Source organism: Poromitra crassiceps (genome assembly GCF_964638095.1).
Source record: "Poromitra crassiceps genome assembly, chromosome: 4".
Taxonomy (NCBI): domain Eukaryota; kingdom Metazoa; phylum Chordata; class Actinopteri; order Beryciformes; family Melamphaidae; genus Poromitra; species Poromitra crassiceps.
In genome coordinates, this window is record NC_139626.1 from 49,665,870 (window position 1) to 49,688,985 (window position 23,116).

Here is a 23,116-nt window from a genome sequence, read left to right on the forward strand (position 1 = left end):
AATTGGTTGGCATATAGGGCTCTATCGTCCCACTGGCCTTAAATTAGCGCTTAGTGCCAGGCGCAGCTCATATTAGTGGGCGTGGACCGGCGCACTGCCTATTCTCGTGTCGGCCTTAAGCATTATAACCACGCCTTTTAAGCGTAGAATTATTCACACCGTGCTCATTGGATAAGTGCAGTAAATTAATCACAATGTCCCTTTCATGTTCCATTCCACGGAGCGATCCAATCCAGTCAGAAAAGCCCGACCAAAGCGCTCTGAGCTCCCCCCTCCCTCTCTCATCCCCGTCTGTCTCCATATATATTATTCCACATTATTATGCTTCTCAAACCAATCTCACTGCAGTTTAAATACAGCAAGCATGTAAATACGCTACACTATAGCAAGATCAAAGTGAAAAGAATGTTCTAAACGCATCGGCTAGAAAAAATACAGCCTATCCCTGGCTGGATGTTATGATGAGATTAGATTGGTGAAAGTTTGGGCAGAATGATATCGTTTTCTCTCGCTACCTTTTCTTATCCCCCACTGCACAGGTAGGATGATGCAACAGCCTCTGAATGACAGGGGCTCAAAACTACGGTATAACAACTTTTTTTTCATCGGCCATTGTGCCTGTTTGACGCGTGAGAGAGAGGGAGTGAGAGAGAGAGAGAGGGGGACAGAGAGTGAGATGGCAGAGGAGAGCTGCGCGTAATTACGCACAGTAATATCTTCGGCGCACTGAATAAGGCCTGGTTTTGAAAAGCGCTAAATGCTAAATCAATGCCAGGGGGGAAGATAGCGTTAGGCCAGTATTTAAGGCCGAAACGCCCATTCTGGCCTATTCTTGCACTGCGCCACGCCTCTTCGGCGTAAAGCGCATTTCGGGGCCTAAAAACATGATGCTATCTTCCCAAGGCAGGTGCAAAGCGCGTTTTTTTTGCATTTAACGCCAGTTTAGCGCAGACACACGCACACACACGCACACACACACACACGCACGCACGCCTCGCACGCACGCACGCACATGCACACACACACACACACACACACACACACACACACACACACACACACACACACACACACACACACACATGGTCACACACTCACATGTACAGTACATACACACCTTGGCGGTTCATTAGTTCTAGTTGGATGCAGTGCAGTACTTACTTCACATCAGGAATGCGATGAGCAGAAATTATAATATGAATGTGAAACCACACCCCTGCACAGTTGTCATGGTGACGGCACACCCGGCTGCTGCTGCGGCGCACACTTTGGGAACCTTTGATCTAAGCAACACATGTGTGGTACCATCCAATACGAGAGGAAATATCACAATATTCTGTATTATTGAATGTCAGCCCAAGCCTAGTCTGTGCTAATGTATTGATTGTTGATTTGGGAATATTCATCTAGTTCAAATTTTCCCTACACCTCACTCTCATTATGACAGAATGATCAAAATACTAAAACTAAAAATCATGTGTGTTATGTTTTGTCAGTTAATTTAAGAAGCACGCACCCTTTATGTAAGTGTAGTTTTAATTGGTCACAAACTCAACTTATCAAAATATTTCATCCATAGTCAATTCCTAGCCACCTTACTGACGTTTTGCGTGTGTGTGTGTGTCACGTGTGTGTGTGCATGTGTGTGTGTGTGTGTGTGTGCGCGTGTACGTATGTGCGTGCGTGTGTGTGTGTGTGTGTGCGCGCGTGCGCGCGTGTGCATGTGTGTGTGTGTGTGTGTTGTTGTGTGTCTGTGCAGGGTATTGAGAGAGCAGTGGATAAGGGCAAAGTACGAGAGGAAAGAGTTCTGTGAGCCCGGGAAGAAGTTGATATATGAGGAAGGTGAGTACACGGCACACACACATACACACATACACGTACGCATGCGAGCACACACACACACACACACACACACACACACACACACACACACACACACACACACACACACACACACACACACACACACACACACACACACACACATACACACTGATGAATAGTGTTTGCTGGTTTTCTATAGGAACAAGAGACGGCATGCTGATGAAAAGGGGGCGGGACAACGGGCAGTTCCTCAGCAGGCGATTCGTCCTCTCAGAGAGGGAGGGGACTCTGAAGTATTTCACAAAATATGACGTAAGCACTTTTATTGACCGCACGCACACTCAACACACACATACACACACACACACACACACACACACACACACACACACACACGACAACACCTTAATTATAGTGTTCATAACACTTAAAGTGTACTGTGGTTCATCTCGAACATGTGGACCCCCAAATTAGGTTCTGCACACACTCACTCTACACACACACACACACACACACACACACACACATACACACACTCTCTATAGACGCACGCACGCACGCACGCACGCACACACACACACACACACACACACACACACACACACACACACACACACACACACACACACACACACACACACACACACACACATTTAAATGCTCTTATTTGGATCCAAAGTAGAGCAAATATTACAGACCCAAACATTTTAGAAGAAGGCCGCAGTACAGTACATTTATATTGAACCAGACACTGATGCATGTACTTCTTAGGCACAGGAAAAGACATTGCAGCAAGATGATGACTTAAATATAATGTATGCAAACTAACATATGTAAACATGTTTAGCACTCAAGGGTATACAAAGCATCATCTTCTCCAGATAAAGAGGCTGCCTATTATGGCTGAAATAGCAGTATTTTGCTAATGTTTTTGCATCAGGCTTTAGCAGCCTGCCTAATTGCACACACACACTCTATAGACGCACGCACGCACACACGCACACACGCACACACACACGCACACACACACACACACACACACAGTCACGCACACACACGCACGCACGCACACACACACATACACACACACACACACACACACACACACACACACACACACACACACACACACACTGCAGCTGAGCGTGTTCAGACAAGCTTAAGCAGCAGTGTGTCCCCTGTGTGAGTGTGGCTGAGTTCCTAAGCTTTACACCACCCAAACCAATTACATCTGCAAGCAGTTCGCAGAGGGAATATCTTTTCAAAGACGGGAGTATTTGTGTATTAACACAATGCCTTAGCTTATGTCTTCTCCTTTTCAATATTTGATGTGACTCTGTTCTCCTACTGTTTTCAGTGTCAATATTTCAATATTTTATGTCCCCCCACCTGTGTATGTGTGTGCGCGCGTGTGCGTGCGTGCGTGCGGGCGTGCGTGTGTGTGTGCGTCTGTGTCTGTGTGTATTTAACAAACTAAAAATCTCCTTGTGCCATTGCAGCAGCTGCAAAATAAATCAACAGCGTCCTAGCTCAGTGGTTTTCAAAGTGGGGTCCGGGGACCCCCAGAATTCCTTGAGGGGGTGTCCAGGGGTCGACGTTTTGTTCATAGATTTCATACACTTTCTCTAATAAAACAAAGCAAAAATCTTTTTATATCTTTTTAGAATTTAGGTGTGTAAAATATGCAGGTGCAACAGTGCGACTGAAGTGCTCCTCGCCAAATCTGTCTCGCTCTCATGCCACATTCACGCCCGGCGAGTGGTCACTGAAGGCCACACGACAACTGTCAAACGTCATCAGCTGTCAAAGCTCTTGCAAACTCTATGCATGTATGCTTTCCATGTATATTGTAAAAAGTCAGACGGCACGCACACACACATGAATAAAAAATGCGCACACGCGCGCGCACACACACACACACACACACACACACACACACACACACACACACACACACGCACACACACACCCATGTCACCAAAATAAAACACCTATAGTGGTTGTTAAAAGGCACTGTGGTTCATCTCGAGCATGTGGACAAGACAACACCCCCAAATTATGTGCCACATTTAACTCTCCATCCCTCCCTCCCTCCATCCCTCCCTCCCTCCCTCTCTCTCCCTCCCTCCATCCCTCCCTCTCGCCCTCTCTCTCCCCCCCCCCCCCCCCCCCCCTCTCTCCCTCTATCATTGCATCATTGCATGAAGACAGTTTGTTTCTGGTCAAACAGTAGGAAAAGTCATAATTACTCCGTAATTTATTTTATTATTATTATTAGAAATTTCACACACTGTGGGCGGTTAATTCCTAGGACGGAGACTCTGGAGATGATGTGTCATGGGTGCAGTTATGGAAGTCACCCGCTTTGCTACATGTGCTTGCACCGCAACTCGGCCGCTGTGTGACCTCATCCACGGCTCGGCCCGATATCACTGATGATGTCACTGATGACATCACCGATGATGTCACTGTTGATATTGTGAGGTTGTCCAGAACCATGAGGTTGTGCAGAACAATGAGGTTGTCCAGAACCATGAGGTTGTCCAGGCCAGAAGCTAAATCTCTTGTTATTTCTGTGTCTTGTGCTTAATCTCCTCCTCTGCTCAGTGCAGCTGGTCCCTGAAAGTCAAATTGTTTCTGACATCTAAGCGAGGCAAGGCAGCTTTAGTACTTTACAGAGTAATACAATTTACAAATATACACTGAAGGTCATATTTACAATTAAAAAGTGCAAAACTACATGCAGGCAACAGATCCAAAAGATAAAAGACGTAAAAAGTAGACTTCAAGGTGATTGACCCAATTAGTGAAACCAGTGTCGCGCTACACGTTCTGAAACGTATGCATGAATATGATGTTGATTTGATTTCACCTGAAATCACCAGATGTAGTTTTTTAACTCAAAATTACTTGAACAGCAGGGAAATCTGTAGCTCTGTGGGTTCATGATTGATACTACCTGTAATTCACACTCACAAAAACCACTCACACACACACACTCTCATCCTCTGTCCCCCCAGGCTAAGGAGCCCAAGGCGGTGATCAAGGTGGACACCATCAACGCAACCTTCCAGCCGGAGAAGATCGGCAACTCCAATGGCCTGCAGATCACCTACCTCAAAGACTACAGCACTCGCAACGTCTTCGTCTACCACGACAACGGCAAGGTCTGCTCCACCATCTGTGTGTGTCTGTGTGTGTGTGTTTCCCTCCACCATCCACCTGTTCTTATGCACATTTTCAATTTGCGCATTAAAAATATGAGTGGAATCGCAAAAAAAGAAAAGAAAAAAATAATCAAATATCGCAAAAAGTTGTTACGCTTGGGGGAGGTGGAAAAGTTGGTGTATCAATAAAAGGTAAATGCGAGTAAATAGATTAAGCTGATCTTCCGTTTTGTGGTGAACCAAACCTGTTAAGACCCGGTATAATAAGTGGCTTTTGAGCAGAGAAGCAGGCAAGGCAGGTGGCAGATGTAACAAAGAGTTTTAATGAAAGGTTCGGTGTGGCTGGTGGTAGAGGCTGGCAGGCCTGGTCAGAGCAGGAGTCCATAGGCTGCGGCATGCAGGTAGACAGGCAGGCAGGAGATCCTGGGCATGGAGATGGAGAGACGGTTAGCACAAGCACTGAACAAAGGAGCAAGACTGAATGTGAACTAGCAGGTAACACAACTGACGTAGCATAGTATCCGGCGAAGACTGGATGTCTGGCTGGAGTATATATAGCCAGGCTGTAGGCTGATTGACATAGCCGGCAACTGTGCAGGCGAGGCCTCCACTCCAGCACACCAGGGTCCAATCTCCTGTAATCAGGACCACATACACACACACACAAACACAAAAAGAGGCCATTTACACCTGGCGTTAACATGTGGTTTCTGCCATCAGATTGCAATCAGATTGTATTTTATCACTTCAGCCTGATTCCATTTACACCTGGCGTTAACATGCATTTTCTGCAATCTGATTGCAATCTGATTGCAGAAATGGTTGTCCTCTCAATCCGCATAAAGTTGGTGTATCCAGATTGAGAGGACACATTGCATTTACACTTGTGTTCAATGTGTACACAATGCATCCCTGACCACCTCCGGAGGTGGTTTGGCCGATCAGATTGCAATCCTTCTTCAATGCATTTTGGGGGGTGTTTACACCTGGCATTTCAAGTGATAAAACACAATCTGATTGCAATCTGATCACAGAAAACGCATGTTAGCGCCAGGTGTAAATGGCCTCAGAGAGAGGGAAAGCCTAGGGGCCAGTTGAGACTGAGGGCGTGACAAAACCTCTCGTTTAGCCAAACTCCATTCAAAAACCATGCGCTTTCATGTTGCCTTGCTCACTGGCACAAGTTAACACCCCGACCGTAAAACAGCAGAGGCTTGTTATGAATCAGTAGCATGCACTCTACATGTCGGCATACACTACATACACGTGTATGGTAAATAAGCACATATTTAGACTCAATTTGAAGGGAGACGACCTGCCGCGGTGTGTTTAAACTGAAGAAGACTGCGGGGTGAACAGGCGACTCACTCCTACAATTGACATTCTATTCACTTACAGTAACTGCTCAGTGGATTATATGTATGCTGAAGTGGCACCTGGTAATCCATTTTGTGGTGTAGCTTTGTGGACCATCCAGAAGATGTTTTTCAGAGAGCCCGGTCGCTGCCTCCAAGACACCTGCACGTACCTGCCGCACGTCTGCCCGCAAGGCACATATCAACTCCTAACATTCGCATTTGCCGTTTTTTCTGAAAATCCGGTTAAAGTTTGCGATACGTATGGATGGAAACCCAACTTCTGTCTCTCTCTGTTTCCCTCTCTCTGCCAAATAATGAACAGCTTGCCTCAATAATAACCATGGGTTTGATCCTCCGTTGGCTCCCGGCAGTTACCGACATTAAACGGTGATCCTTGTAGTCAGGAAAGACAGTCCTACAGTAGCATCTTGTGCCCTCGTCGATGTTTTAAACCGTGGCCTCAAACTCTATATTTATTCTCCTGCAGCCACTTAAGCTGGGCTCAGACTACAGGATTCTGACAATAGACGATTTTGAAATCTGGCTGTGACACGCACTACAGGAGAATCTTCCCAGATTATCTTCCCTAGAATCTCAAACATGCACACACTACAAGATTTGTAAATGTGGCGCACCACCCACTACAGGATATTATTAAGATTATCGGCAGGATAATCACCTTGATGCCCGGCCATACGAACCTGTTTCGTTTTTGGGGTTCCAGCAGTGACCAAAGCGCTCCGCCCCCACCTCACCTCTCTCTCGTTTCCTCATTTTCATGCCCGTCTCGCCAAACAAATGAATCTCACGGTAGTTAGCATGCGTGTAAACAACGCGACTCTATTGTCTGTACAAGTGAGAACACAAACACATGGCCTACCAAAATATATTTCCCTGCTGCATGTCATGAGATCGGCAAAAGTTTGGATAGCTTCCCGCAGCAGCAATGCCTTTTCCCCCCACACTGCCTGGCTGATAGACAGGTAGGAGATTACAGCCTCTGACTGGCAGGGGCTCAAAACTACGATATAACAACTTTTTATTCATTGGTCATTCATTGTGATATAAATGAGTGACATTTTCCCCCAAATACTCGTGGTTCTGTGCTGTTGGTATTTGGTAGCCTATAATGCCTGCAGTGCAGCGCATCAAATGAGCCGCGTCAATTAACGACGGGATCGCGCAGCAGCAGAATGATGTATTCGCGCAGATTTTCAGTCCTAAATATCAAACATGTTTGATATGATCTGGACGGCCCCGATGAGGCTTTGAGCAGATCGGGAGGCTTAAGATTGGATCTGCAAACAGCTCACACTACAAGATAATCGGTGCCGAACGTCGGGCCCGACCAAGCTTGGCAAGCTGCCAGGCCAGATTTCTCCTCCGATTCTCGGGAGGGGTGAATCGGGCATAAATCGGCCCGAAAATCCTGTAGTGTGAGCCAGCCTTTAGACAGGTAGAGAAGCAGGTGTTGTAAACTGTCAAAGATCCAAACATGTAACAACACCATGAACCAGTTTCATCATTTGAGACAGTGTCATCCTTTGCTTTTAAAAAGGGACTAAAAACCTTTTTTTAACAGAGCCTTTTCCTAACTTTTTACTGCTTTTTATCTGTGTTTTTAGGCTTTATTAGGCCATATTTTATCAAGGCCATCTTATTATGTGACTTTTAATGTTGTTTTATATGCTCTCTGTATTACCAAGCGTCACTCTTCAATTCAGTAGATATAATCCACGGAGCAGTTACTGTAAGTGAAAAAAAATCGCAATTCTAGGCCTGAGTCGCCTGTTATCCCTTAGTCTTCTTCCATTAAAATGGCATGCTTTTTGAATGGAGTTTGGTTACAGATTCGCTTAATCTGTTTCCACTGCACTTATCGCATTTTCCTTTTGTCCATACGCCAACTTTTCTACCTCCCTGAAGCGTCAAAATTTTTCCAGTGTCCAACTTTTCCCAAAAAACTGAGTGTTTCCACTCAGGTTTTTTACTGCACAAATTGAAAATGCGCATTAAACAGGTGGATGCAAACCCACCTAGAGGGAGGTGTTGTCTGCTCGCTCCTCTGGTCCACACTGACTCACTATGCTGCTTGGAAACTGCATTATGGCATAAATGGCATAAAAGCTCATAAAAAGAAGATAAAAAATTTGGCTCCGTCCGTTCCTGCCTATGCCAATGCCCAATACCCATGTGCAGTTTCAGACTGATTGGCCAACTCGCTGCGGAGGTATATGCTGCACAGACGGACATTATAATAGGATGACAGTCACCACTAATCAGCTGGTGTCCACATCCAAAAATCAGTGCACTCTGTGCAGCCAACAGTACTTATAAATATAATATAATATAATATAATATACTATAATATAATATAATATTATATTATATTATATTATATTATATTATATTATATAATTGTATATAATATAATATATAATATTATATTATTATAATATTATATATATATATATATATATATATATATATATATATATATATATATATATATATATATATATATACACATGCGCAGTTGCCAGCTGCTTCTTTTCACCTGACAACGGGGAGCTTCACCCGCAGGACGTAGCACGTGGGAGGATCACGCTATTCCCACCATATATTAAAGCACAATTGACCTAAACTTTTGGAGAAAAAGAAGCCTCTAAAAAAAACATTGTTTAGTTGTAGAGGGTGTGCTGTGGTCATTATCGCTATCTTCCCCAATATGTATGTGTCTCTCTCTCTCTCTCTCTCTCTCTCTCTCTCTCTCTCTCTCTCTCGCTTGCCCTCTTAGGAAACTATAAAACTGTCTAAAAATGTGGCAAGACGGACCACACTATGATATATGATACGACAGTGCTTTGTAACAGTCTCTCTCTCCCCTCTCTCTCTCTCTCTCTCTCTCTCTCTCTCTCTCTCTCTCTCTCTCTGTCTTCTTTTAGGAGATTGTCGATTGGTTTAATTCATTTCGGGCAGTTCAGCTTCACTATCTAAAGGTGGCATTCCCTGGGGCTACAGATGCAGAGGTAGTGTACACACACACACACACACACACACACACACACACACACACACACACACACACACACACACACACACACACACACACACACACACACACACACACACACACACACACACACACACACACACACACTGCAGCTGAGCGTGTTCAGACAAGCTTTTAAGTTAAATATGAGCCATTTGGAGGCATTTTGTGTTGGCTGCTGGGATGAAAATAAGGTCATTCAAGGTCATTGTGACCTCACGAACCCCATTTGCAAGCTCTTTAACGCAATATCTCAGGGACGCCTTGACGGAATTTTTTCCAATTTGGCTCAAACGTCGGGTTGGACTCGAGCATGAACCAGTTAGATTTTGGTGGTCAAAGGACAAAGGTTAAGGTCACTGTGACCACACGAACGCCATTTTCAAGCTTGTTAACGCAATATCTTAAGAATGCCTTCACGGAATTCCTTCCAATTTGCCTCAAACGTCCACTTGGACTCAAGGATGAACTGGTTCGATTTTGGTGGTCATAGTTCAAGGTTACTGGGACATCACGACCGCTCGTTTCATGCTCGTTAACGTGAGATCTCAGGAACGCCCTGACGGAATTTCCACTTGGACTCAAGGATGAACTGATTACATTTTGGTGGTCAAAGGTCAAGGTCACTGTGACCTCACGAACGCCATTTTCAAGCTCGGTAATGGCATATCTCAGTAACACCTTGACCAAATTTCTTCACATTTGGCTCAAACGTCAAAGTCTGGACAGACATGCATGTCGACTGCTCACTTGTTAGCGGAGACCTATCCGCGGTGCGGTCGTTCTAGTTCATAGTAATATTTTGCCGTCAAACTGTTCATTTGTGTTTCCTTGTCTTTTCAGCTCATGCCCAAACTTACTCGCAACTTTCTGAAGGAAGGATACATGGAAAAGACAGGTCCCAGGGCAAGTTATCACACACACGCATGCACGCACGCACGCACGCACGCACACGCACACACACGCACACGCACACACACACACACACACACACACACACACACACACACACACACACACACACACACACACACACACACTCTCTCTCTCTCCCTTTCTCTCTCACACGCACCATGCTGTCAAGCTTAATTTCCGTCTCCCTCTCTGCCACCTTATTATTATTCCCCTCTCTCATTGCCTTCCTCTGAGCTTCCATTAACCCAGCCCAGTGGGTCACATTAACACGTTCACTGCCGTGGACGAGATATCTCGTCAAGCAGAAACCAACGGTTGACTGCCAATGACGAGATATCTCGTCCAATTTTTTATTTATTTTTTTTTGACGGTGGGACGTCGATCAACCCCTTTTACATCTCCTATTAAAATATGGGAGGTATTGAATGTGTATAATCTATTTTACCGACCCACTAAGTGGCGACAGTGCTCTCCAGACGAGAGAAAGCCAAGCAAAAACAGCCGCGTGAGGAAGCCATTCTCATGAAAATGGATTGGCGAAAACGCTTTCGCTTTCGCGCAGGGAGCTGGCGGTGGGGGATTGCAAATTTGCATAATAGATTATGGGTGCAACACACTTTGAAACACGCAGCATAAATAAGACCAGAATCATAAAAGCTTCATCAAAGCTCTCAACCGAAACCCCAAGAAACGAGCGAGCCCATCCAGACTCGCCCAAAGAGCGGCCGCCAGCAGACAGGCAGCAGCAGCAGCAGCAGCAGAAACTCGCTTGTGACACGCCCGCTGCAGAGCCAGGGAGGCAGGAGGAGAACACACACGGAGGGAGGAGTTTGAAGGAGAGGGGGGTTTCCTGCTGTTATGGAGGAAATTACTGTTCAAAACTATTGTTTAGATGTCTGACGTCGTACTGATGCCAAAAATGAATGGTTAAAGTGACTGTTCTATCGAATTTCACAAAAAGCCATTTATCTCAGCTTAAATTTTCAGACGCTGAAACCATGCTGTATTCAAGTGCTAATGCCTACATAACTACTAACTCTACAAACTAACTCTTTTAGACAGAGAAAGCACACATTCTATTAGTTCTTTTGAGATATTTTGTGTTCACAAAATCTTAGCAGAAAATAATCCTCGGCTGTTGAAAGATGAGCCAGAATCCTCAAAAAAAAACCTTGGCAGAAGCTACCTACAGTAAAAAAAAAACGGCTGGCAGTGAATGTGTTAACCAGTGGGTCACATTAACCAGTGGGTCACATTAACCAGTGGGTCACATTAACCAGTGGGTCACATTAACCAGTGGGTCACATTGACCAGTGGGTCACATTAACCAGTGGGTCACATTGACCAGTGGGTCACATTAACCAGTGGGTCACATTGACCAGTGGGTCACATTAACCAGTGGGTCACATTAACCAGTGGGTCACATTAACCAGTGGGTCACATTAACCAGTGGGTCACATTGACCAGTGGGTCACATTAACCAGTGGGTCACATTGACCAGTGGGTCACATTAACCAGTGGGTCACATTAACCAGTGGGTCACATTGACCAGTGGGTCACATTAACCAGTGGGTCACATTAACCCAGCCCAGTGGGTCACATTAACCAGTGGGTCACATTAACCAGTGGGTCACATTAACCAGTGGGTCACATTGACCAGTGGGTCACATTAACCAGTGGGTCACATTAACCAGTGGGTCACATTAACCAGTGGGTCACATTAACCCAGCCCAGTGGGTCACATTAACCAGTGGGTCACATTAACCAGTGGGTCACATTAACCAGTGGGTCACATTAACCAGTGGGTCACATTAACCAGTGGGTCACATTGACCAGTGGGTCACATTAACCAGTGGGTCACATTAACCCAGCCCAGTGGGTCACATTAACCAGTGGGTCACATTAACCAGTGGGTCACATTAACCAGTGGGTCACATTGACCAGTGGGTCACATTAACCAGTGGGTCACATTAACCAGTGGGTCACATTAACCAGTGGGTCACATTAACCCAGCCCAGTGGGTCACATTAACCAGTGGGTCACATTAACCAGTGGGTCACATTAACCCAGCCCAGTGGGTCACATTTAAAAACTTAACCCAGCCCAGTGGGTCACATTTTAAAATGAAGTTGACTGAGTCGTATCTTTTGTCACGGGGGCTGCACCTTATTTTATGAGGGTGTGGGTCAGTTATTTGATTTGGCCGCTGCCCACTGGTATTTCAGTCAGACATCTGGGCAGTGAAATCGTTTGCTGGGGGACCATGTAATAATCCTGAATGATTTGCACTTTATCTCCCTCCTTATCAGCTTCCAGGTCAGCTCAATGGTGTTTTGAAGTCTGCGGTGTCAGCAGGCAAAACTCTCTTCAAGTGGCTCCATATCTAAAGCCACAAATCTGCTTATCAGAATCAGAATTCTTTGATTCGGCCAAATGAAATTGATTCGGCCTCGTAATCCAGATACCAGGAGCACAAGCGAATACATGCATGCGACCAGCAAAGTCCTGTTCACATTGGACTGTGGCATCCTGGAAAACCTGGAAAGCAGTTTTCCAGTCATGGAAAACACATTGAAAATGAGACTAATAGTCAAATGTCCTGGGAAATAGTGTGTTGTCCTGGAAAATAATTTCAACATCCTCCTATTTTTCTGGGACTGAGAATGAACTACTGGGCTATCTAATCAGAGCTCCCAAAAATGGATAACATTGTCACATGATAGCACATGCAGGTTGGATGATATTACAACTTAAGTGACAAAACTAATCTGAGTTACGTTATCCTTGTAAATATTAGTCACTGTTTACTGGTAGTTTTTATTAGGTTTACACAATGACACATGCCATATTAAAAGTATACATTCCATCGCCATAGACTACATGTACATCTGCAGGTGTGTATGCATTCATTCTATGATCATAGTTTCTAAGCATGTAGAGATTATTTCATAGATAAGGTATAGCCATAGACCTCTTTTAAATCAGTCTTGGCCAGAGTGGAATATATTTCAATCAGAAGAGACTCATGAATGAATAAAATAAATATTCATTGCACTAACAGAATATAATATTACATTGACAGAAAATATAGTGAGAATTAGTCCGCCCTAATTACCTAATTAAAAAATCTGGCAATGTTACTGTAGGTCACCTGCGGGGGTGCTCTTTACACTTCCTGAAAGATTCAGCGCAATCGCACGTAAAATGGCATAGCTATGGCTGAACACAATTTCTGCTCGCTAACTCACTCACTGACTCACTGACTCACTCACTCGCGCACACACACACACACACACACACACACACACACACACACACACACACACACACACACACACACACACACACACAGTCTTTGCATTCTTATTATAGTTCTGGTACCCACACAATCACTGGCCATTTAGTCGGGCCTTGCTCACAGAGTTGGCATGCAGCCTAGTCCACTTCCCTGGGTGATTCCAACTCTGCTCAGGTGTGCTCCTCCACGCAGGTGTGCTCCATCACTAACTAATGAATGGAGCTCTCCGTGGTGCTGAACCTGTGTTGACTCGTTTTGGCCACGAATTAGCCATTTTTTCATCCCTAATTACATAATTCAAAAATCCAGCTCGGTTAGGTCACCCGCACTGGTGCTCTTTACACTTCCTGAAAGATTCAGCGCGATCTCACGTAAAATGGCCTAGCTGTGGCCGAACACAATTTCTGCTCACTCAGACACGGAGGCTTCTCATTCGTATTATAGGATAATATCGGCTATTGTCCCATCCCTACCCACCAGCTCTAAGCAGGCTGATTGTTTTTTTGTTTTTGTTTTTGGGGGGGGGATGCTATCTAACTCAGGTCTGGTGTTAATTCGGTGAAGTCAATTTCAATTTACCGTAACAAGTTGGACACACTTCCCTCCCTCAAATCCCCCTCCTCCTCCCCCTCCCCGTGATCCCAGCTCTCTCTCTCTCCGCTGGCTTTAATTGAATAGGAGTCAGGCTAAAGAGGCTAACTAACTGAGCTGTCAGTGTGGCGGCTCTCCTGTTCAATTGACTGACAGCTGGGTATTCCCGCATGTCCGCCTGTCGCTCTTTCTGCCGGGGAATCAAAGGCTTCCAGCCGAGGACACACTTAATCCAGCACACGTCAGACACACAAAACACAGACACATGTCAGACACACAAAACACAGACACACACAAAACACAGACACATGTCAGACACACACAAAACACAGACACACACAAAACACAGACACATGTCAGACACACACAAAACACAGACACACACAAAACACAGACACACGTCAGACACACACAAAACACAAGACAAACGTCAGACACACACAAAACACAAGACACACGTCAGACACACGTCAGACACACACAAAACACAAGACACACGTCAGACACACGTCAGACACACACAAAACACAAGACACACGTCGGTATGTTAGCACACTCACAAAGAGGCATTCATACATAATGCCCTCAGACACACACACACTTGCACCCGACACGTCCGGTTACGCGTGCGAGACAAGTGCGTACACACAGTGGTACATTCATACAGTCCGTACAGTGACTTGGCAGGCTGCACCTGCACAAGCACCAGCAACCCGACACTCACGCGACAACCTTCATTCAGACAGGCGGGCCACACACACACACACACACGCACACGCACACGCACGCACGCGCACACACACACACACACACACACACACACACACACACACACACACACACACTGTGTGAGTTTAATCTATGTCTGTCAGGCTGAGAGATGAAAGGACTCACTAACCTGCTGCGGTGGGCTGATTTGCTAAATGGACGTCATCATTTGTTTCCCTCACACGCGTGTGAGACATATTTGCTGAAGGAGTCACTCGCGGAAATGAGAGGGGAGCAGTCGGCCGCGCGGCGCGTGTGAGAATATCAAAGGCTTTTGTATGAGGACAGTTTGGCAGCAGTCAGTCGGGGACCTGATGGGGCGGCGTCCTCATTATTAGAAGCGTGGCGCGCCGAAAAGGAGCTCAGGGTGGTTCACTACACTAGGCTTCAGTAAACTTCTCCAAAGTGGATGTTCCTCTTCGATAGCTGCTTTCCTCGTGGATTTGAAAATGTTGCATTTGACGTAGACTTTCAACCTCGATAACAATTTATTCCCCCCCCCCCCCCCATTTCATTGGAAGGGTTTTATGCAGCCGGTACAATAAACATTCTGGGCTGTCAGGTGGAAAATGAGTTGACAACATTAAAGCTACGCGCGGCGACATTTTGGGAGATTTGCCGAGCAGCATTTTGGTGAACAAACCGCGTCACTGGGTGGAGACAATGGCAATGGGACCCTATGGATGCATGAGCTTGAGTGTCTGACTCTAGCCGGCTGACCCTTGCGACAGTTCACACAACTTTAACACGACATGCATATATTATACGTCAAACTCTTGAGCTAATTCTACTCTCACTCAGAATGTCAAAATACAGTACAAGCGATGCCATGTATAGTTTTTGAGATATTAACGTTTGTTTGGCACAACTCATACTAACTCATACTAGACAACCCGTTTTAAAAACAGTTTCTTCCCCACTGCTATAAGGACACTGAACTCTCTGTAACAACCCCCATAGCACTGCTGCTATGACTGTATTGTGTACTGTTATTGTGTTTTATATTATGTATTATGATGTTTAATGTTGGACCATTGCTTACGTATGAACTGTACTGAAAACAAATTCCACCAGCCTGGCTGTGTGGTCATTAAAGAATCTAATCTAACTGGTTACGCATTTCTGGGGTTGTGACGTCACGCTGATTCGTCCTATTTTCCATATAACATAGCCAGTTCGGGCTATGTATTTGCTTAGAAAACTACAATGTCTTTACATTATTGCATAGCATAGTGAATGCACGAGTCACAACATGTACATTCGAGTGTTTTGGCACCGTTGGAATGTGTAGGCTATTTGGTGACTTAACAGGGGTAGGCTAGCTTGTACTGAGGACTACGGTGGGGGCCACACTGATCCGTCATTATAAAAGGATAGATGTATGTCTCTCTTCCTCTCTCTCTCTCTCTGACTCACGCTATCTCCCTCTCTCTCTTTACTCTCTCTCCCTCCCTCCCTCCCTCCCTCCCTCCCTCTCTCTCTCTCTCTCTCTCTGACTCACGCTATCTCCCTCTCTCTGTAACTCTGATTCTCTCTCTGACTCTCTCTCTCTCTCTCTCTCTGACTCTGCAGCAAACAGAAGGCTTCAAGAAGCGTTGGTTCACTCTGGACCACCGGCGACTCATGTACTTCAAAGATCCCCTGGTATGGCAGCTTTACACACACACACACACACACACACACACACACACACACACACACACACACACACACACACACACACACACACACACACACACACACACACACACACACACACACTGGGTGTATTCTACCAATAAGTGCTATATGGTATTAAAAAAAGTAGTCTTGGTCACTGAGTTGACGAGAGCAAATGCAATTGCAAGGACATATTACACATATCACAACACACACCATTAAAGCAGATATACACACAGTAGTGCAAATGAGCAGGTACAGTAACAGTGGATGGGTTATGTAAATATAAATCTATATAAATGATGTTTAGATGGCTGGGTTAAGCAAAGTGCATCCAGACAAATGTATTATTAACAGCTTAGTTGTTTAAGAGAGGGAAAAAGATGTCTCGGATCAGATTGGTATCGGTATCGACAGATACTCGAGGTTGTGCTACTGCATCGGTATCGGACATGAAAAAGTGGTATCGAGCCATCCCTTGTTTGAAAATCATATTGATCATGTTGATATATCATCACATCATATTGATATATTGATACATTATTTTGTCGTTTACCATAGGGCATAGGGCATGCTATTTTGTAAGTTTGTTTGCCAAGTACATTACATAACATGGCAGACAATCAGAAATAAAGTATGCTTGGATAAGAGTAACTGAATATTGGATCTATCTGCAAAATAAAACAGTCCACAACACACAAACACTTGCCTAAATAGACGGCACATAGCCAATGCCAAATTTGCTTGGTGATGCAATAGTTCAATAGCGAGATGCAATAATTATAGGTGTCACCGTAAGTTCGACTTGGCCCTAGAGTGTTAGACAAGAATAACGGGCAGATGAAAGCAACAGGAAGTCTAGCGTGTAGACTGGGAATATATGCATAAGAAGGTCAAAGCAATCGCAATATTGGATGAGATTTAAATTATGCATGTTAGATACTGTGTATTTGCTTGACCTGAAAAAATAATTTCTCTGCAGTCGAGCTAACAATAAAGTGTCACCTTATAGACGGGCTTTCAGGTGGCCTAACAGCTTCTGGCGGCCATCTTAGCTCTTGGCAACAATGGCTAATCCAATCATCATCCAATCAAACATTACCAGGAAGCAGGAGCTTCGAGGTTTCATTTTGCTGTATCAAAACCTAATGTAAGTAAGTAAGTAAGTAAATTTTATTTATATAGCACTTCTCACAGAGAAAACTCACAAAGTGCTTCACAAGTTAAAATACATACAGGATAAAATAACAACAGAAAAACAAAACAAAAAGACAAAAGCAAATAACAGTCAAATACAAAAATACAGGACTACAGATCAAATTTCAGAGGAGCAGTCAAATAAAATTGAAATACAATTAAAAGAGTGAGTCCCTAGACAAAGGCCTGTGTGAATAGAAGCGTTTTTAGCCGCCGCTTAAAAATGTCCACAGAGGCAGCAGTTCTCAGATCGTGAGGAAGAGAGTTCCACAGCCTTGGTGCCACGGACTCAAAAGCTCGATCCCCTTTGGTTTTGAGCCTAGTACGGGGAACAACTAAAAGGCACTGGTCAGCAGACCTCAGTGACCTGCTGGGAACATGAGAAAGGAGCAGATCACCCAGGTATGCCGGTGCCTGACCATGCAGGGCTCTGTATGTTATAACGAGCACTTTGAACTGGATTCTGAAACTAACCGGAAGCCAGTGCAGCGAGGCCAGGACTGGAGTGATATGACAATACTTACTGGACCTGGTCAGTAAACGGGCAGCAGCATTTTGGATTAATTGAAGATGGTCCAGAGAGGATTTGGAAAGGCCAGTAAAAAGAGAATTACAATAATCCAAGCGAGATGACACAAAAGCGTGTATAATCATCTCTAGCTCGGAGTGTGACACAATGGACCTGAGCTTTGAAATATTTCTAAGATGAAAAAAGCATGTACGTGACAGGGACTTAATATGTTTTTCAAAGAGCATGGCCTGATCAAAAAAGACACCCAGATTTCTCATGCTGGATCGCACATTCTGGTTTAGGGACCCAATACAATTAGCCACCTTCGCAGCAATGTTATCAGCAGCAACGATCATCACTTCTGTCTTGCTGGCATTTAGCTGAAGAAAATTACTAGCCATCCAGTCCTTAATTGCGGACAAGCAGTCATGCAATACAATGAAATCGTCGGCACCGCCAGGAACAAAAGAAAAATACAATTGAATATCGTCAGCATAACAGTGGTAAGAGATCCCCTTAAACTGTTTGATTATGAGGCCAAGAGGAAGCATGTAGAGAGCGAACAGAACTGGACCCATAATGGAACCCTGCGGCACCCCACAGGTTAAAGGAGCGGCCTCAGATCCATGAGGGCCTACAGCCACAGTAAAACTCCTACCAGAAAGATAAGAAGAGAACCACTCTAGGGCACTCCCTGAGAGGCCCACCCACTCTCTGAGCCGGTCTATCAAGATGCTGTGATCCACGGTGTCGAACGCTGAACTGAGATCAAGCAGCACCAGGACGGAGCATTTGCCAGCATCAGAGGCCATCAGAATGTCGTTAGAGACTCTAAGAAGGGCTGTCTCAGTAGAGTGTCTCTGACGAAAACCTGATTGAAAGCGATCAAAAATGTTGTGGTTGTTTAAGACAGTAGTGAGTTGTTTTGTAACAACCTTTTCTAAAATCTTAGAAATGAAAGGCAACTTAGAAATTGGCCGATAGTTGCAGAGTAGGGATGGATCGAGGTTTGTTTTTTTTAGAAGTGGCTGGACAACAGCCTGTTTAAAATAAGAGGGGACACAACCGGATTCAAGGGAACAATTTATAATGGAGAGCAGACAGGGGCCTATGGTGGTGATTGCATCCTTCAGCAGAGATGTTGGTAAAATGTCTAGAGGGCTGGAGGAGGTTTTCATGGTACTGACTAGCTCAGTTAAATCTTGCAGGGAGATGGGAGAAAAATGACTCAGTGTTGGTTGCCGGTTAGGACAGACAGGTAGGGGGGAGGCGGACGGGATAATGCTTGACCTAACCTTGGCAACTTTGTCCACAAAAAATGAAAGAAAATCATTGCAGTCCTTGTCAGAAGACACAGGTACAGCAGGTGATGGGGGACTCGTGATATTATTTATGGTCTCAAAAAGAACTTTGGGGTCACGCCTACTAGAAGAGATCAGCTGTGCAAAATAGGAAGCCCTTGCAACACTGACCATAGTGTTAAATTCAATTAAAAGTTCTTTAAAATGGATGCGATGTTCCTGGAGCTTAGTGGTCTTCCACCGGCGCTCCACACTCCGATATATGCGTCTAAAACGGCGAATGTCATCATTCAACCAAGGAGAGGGTTTAGCCAAAGGGACAGTTCGCGTTTTTAGTGGAGCAACTTTATCTAAAATTATAGCACAGTGCGAGTTAAAAGAACCGACTAAACAATTTACATCGCGGTGGGAAGGCTGCACCATACTACCTGAGTTAAAAGCAGAACAGAAATTCTCTACAGAGAGGGAATTTAACATCCGTGAGCACTTCACTCGCTTACCGGATGGACAATCAGTGTTAAAGGACAAATTAAAAGTAATACAATCATGGTCGGTCACGGGCAACACAACAGCGCCGACACTGTCAATGTTTAAACCAAAAGAAAAAACAAGGTCCAGAGTGTTACCCATAGCATGCGTCGGGCCTCTGACATGTTGAACAAAGTTAAAAGAATCAGCAATACTTAAAAAGTCAACAGCAAAACTGTTTGTTGGGTCGTTTACATGGACATTAAAATCCCCAACAATTAAAATCCTCTCAAATTTAATGATGGAGGCTAAAAATTCACCGAAATCAGATAAAAATGAACTGTTTGGACCAGGGGGGCGATAAATTAAAATACAATAAAACGGATTAGAACGCCCGACTTTAGTCATTAAAAGTTCAAACGAAGAAAAGGAAAGTCCTGAGCTAACCACCCGAGATAGGAAGCGGTTTCTATACACCATGGCTAGGCCTCCACCTCGGCCAGTGGTTCTAGGTGCACAGGTGAAAGAGCATTCTGGTGGGCATAACTCAATCAAAGAGGTAAAATCTTCGCATTTTTGCCAAGTCTCTGTGAGGAGCAAGAAGTCCAAGTCTCTGGAGATGAAAAAATCATTCAAAATGAATGATTTGTTGGCAATAGAGCGGGCGTTTAACAAAGCCAACTTGCAGGGCTCGGATCCAGCAAGCTGGGGGGGTGTACGAGACTGGACAGATTTAATTAATAAAAGATTATTTTTATTTACACGTGATTTATTCTGCTGAGTCCTGGATGTTACAGAGGGGTCAAAGTGATTAAGTCTATGGGTTATAATTACAGGAATATGAGTAGCAGGATGAAAGCTATTTGCCACTAAGTGGGTAATAGGTATGCCTGACCACAAGAGGGAGTCAGCGTGACAGGGAGGTGAGAGTGAGGTATGCAGGTCACAACCGGAAGTGACCAGTGGACCAACAGAGGGCACAGCAGGACCCAAAGAGAGCTGGTCAACGGAGAGGGTGGGTTCTGGGGCAGGGTCATGCTGGGGTCTATGTCAATCTGAGCTGAAAGCAATATGCTGAATGAGATTATTAATCAGGATTTTTACACCCTTGATGTTAGGGTGTAAACGGTCCTGTTTGAGGAGGTCCCATCTAGACCAGAAATGATCAAAATGGCTAATAAAGCCTATCCCAGTAGCACTGCAGAAATTCTTTTGCCATTCATGCAGACCAAATAGGCGGCTAAAACGGTCAATACCATGTGAGAGTGTGGGGATGGGGCCAGAAAAAACACAGATTTTGCCTAAACTCTGGATTGTGATGGAAAGTGATTCGAGATTGTTGCGGAGTGCTATTGATTGTTTACTGCTGACGTCATTTGTACCCACGTGAACAATGAGTGTGTGAGCTGTGGGATGTAGGTCAACGAGCAATGGAGACAGCATGATAATGTCAACGACCTTGCCACCTGGGAGACAATAGGTGAAGGCACCTGGGAGTTTAACCTGTCTAACAATAGAATCGCCAATAATAAGTATTTCAGGCTGTCTATCTTTACAGTCCCCATTGAAGACAGTGAGTTTAGGAAAGCCAGGAAGAGGAGTGGACAGGAGATCATTAGCAGCGTTGGTTGCAGCTGTGGTGAGATACATCTAATTGCAGCGCCGCAGAGCCAGCTGGCTACGCCTCTTGACACGGTCTGGCTACGCCTCTTGACACGGTCTGGCTACGCCTCTTGACACGGTCTGGTATAGACATCACCCTTCAAAATAAAATACTCGTTATTTTTCTCTTGATTTAAAGAATTACAAGAACAATTATGCTTTCTATCTTCCACACTGAGCGTAGTTAGGCTCGTTTTCAACTCACCCAACACATTTTGTTTTTCATACTGTATATTTTAGGGATTTGGAAAATGTTTCTAAATCATTTTTAAAGGTTGTAGACAGAGTAGAGTTTTGCTATACAGTATTTACATTTCTGTATAAAATATTTGGTCAAAATAATTACATTGTTCATTAAAAATTAAATTTTTTTACCTTCAATGAATATTCAAAAATTGACAGTTTCAAGTATAAATGGTGGTAGTGCATCAATGCTATATTTAATCCATAAATAAAAATAAATAATATAAAAATAAATAAATAAATAAATACATACATAAATACAAAATAAATGAATAAATAAAAATAAATAAATAATAGGCTACAAAACATAAAAAATAAAAATACATAGCTAAAAAAAAAAATCAATAAAGTCTCTGCCTTTATACACTGTTCTCAAACTTTTTCATGTCAAGGTCCCCTAAACTAAAACAAATTAGACCACATGGACCCTTATTCGATCATATTTGATCAGGGTCCCCCATCTGATATTAGATGTTTTATTAGGAGATAGTGTGTGGCACCCATGGCCAACATTCTGTCATTGTCAACACAAAAACAGCCCTATATTGCAGCAGACAGACAGACAGACAGACAGACAGACAGACGGGGATCACAGACAAAGCTGTCTGTAGCAGGGCTGAGCAAGTGGACCTGGCTGAAATATCAGTTCTGGAATGAAGGTGAGTAACGTTATTTCGGTATGTTTTATGTTTGTCATTTTTATGTTGTCCTCTATGTGGCCATGCTTGCAAACTTATATCAGCTATAACAGATGTGTATGTTACATTAATGTGCTTTCAACAGGTAGACAGACAGTCAATATCCTACTTTCTGACTTTCTGTCTGTCTGCTCGACTGTCTCACTGTCTGCCTGTCTACCTGACTGACTGTTGTCAGACTGACTGCCTGTCTACCTGTCTGTCTGTCTGCCTGACTGTCTCACTGTCCGCCTGTCTACCTGACTGTCAGTGTCTGAACTGACTGTGTGTTTCACTGTCTGTCTACCTGACTGACTGATGTCTGTCTGTCACTGACTGACTGACTGTCTGTCTGTCAGACTGTCTACCTGACTGACTGACTGACTGACCGACCGTCTGTCTGTCTAATTGTCTGCCTGACTGTC

General features: G+C 44.4%; 1 protein-coding gene across 2 annotated transcripts in view; it reads left to right on the forward strand.

Moving 5' to 3' along the window:
- Positions 1 to 23,116, forward strand: part of LOC310775982 (arf-GAP with dual PH domain-containing protein 1) — a 50,602-nt gene that overhangs the window by 18,337 nt on the left and 9,149 nt on the right. For both annotated transcript variants that reach the window (XR_014552685.1, XM_083636110.1), the window contains exons 4-9: positions 1,760 to 1,842; positions 2,024 to 2,136; positions 4,845 to 4,991; positions 9,295 to 9,378; positions 10,245 to 10,307; positions 16,546 to 16,617. Coding sequence is in view for 1 of the 2 variants with exons in the window: in XM_083636110.1 (XP_083492236.1) it covers positions 1,760 to 1,842; positions 2,024 to 2,136; positions 4,845 to 4,991; positions 9,295 to 9,378; positions 10,245 to 10,307; positions 16,546 to 16,617 (562 nt within the window). In the remaining variant the exon portion in view is untranslated. The remainder of the gene's footprint in view (positions 1 to 1,759; positions 1,843 to 2,023; positions 2,137 to 4,844; positions 4,992 to 9,294; positions 9,379 to 10,244; positions 10,308 to 16,545; positions 16,618 to 23,116) is intronic.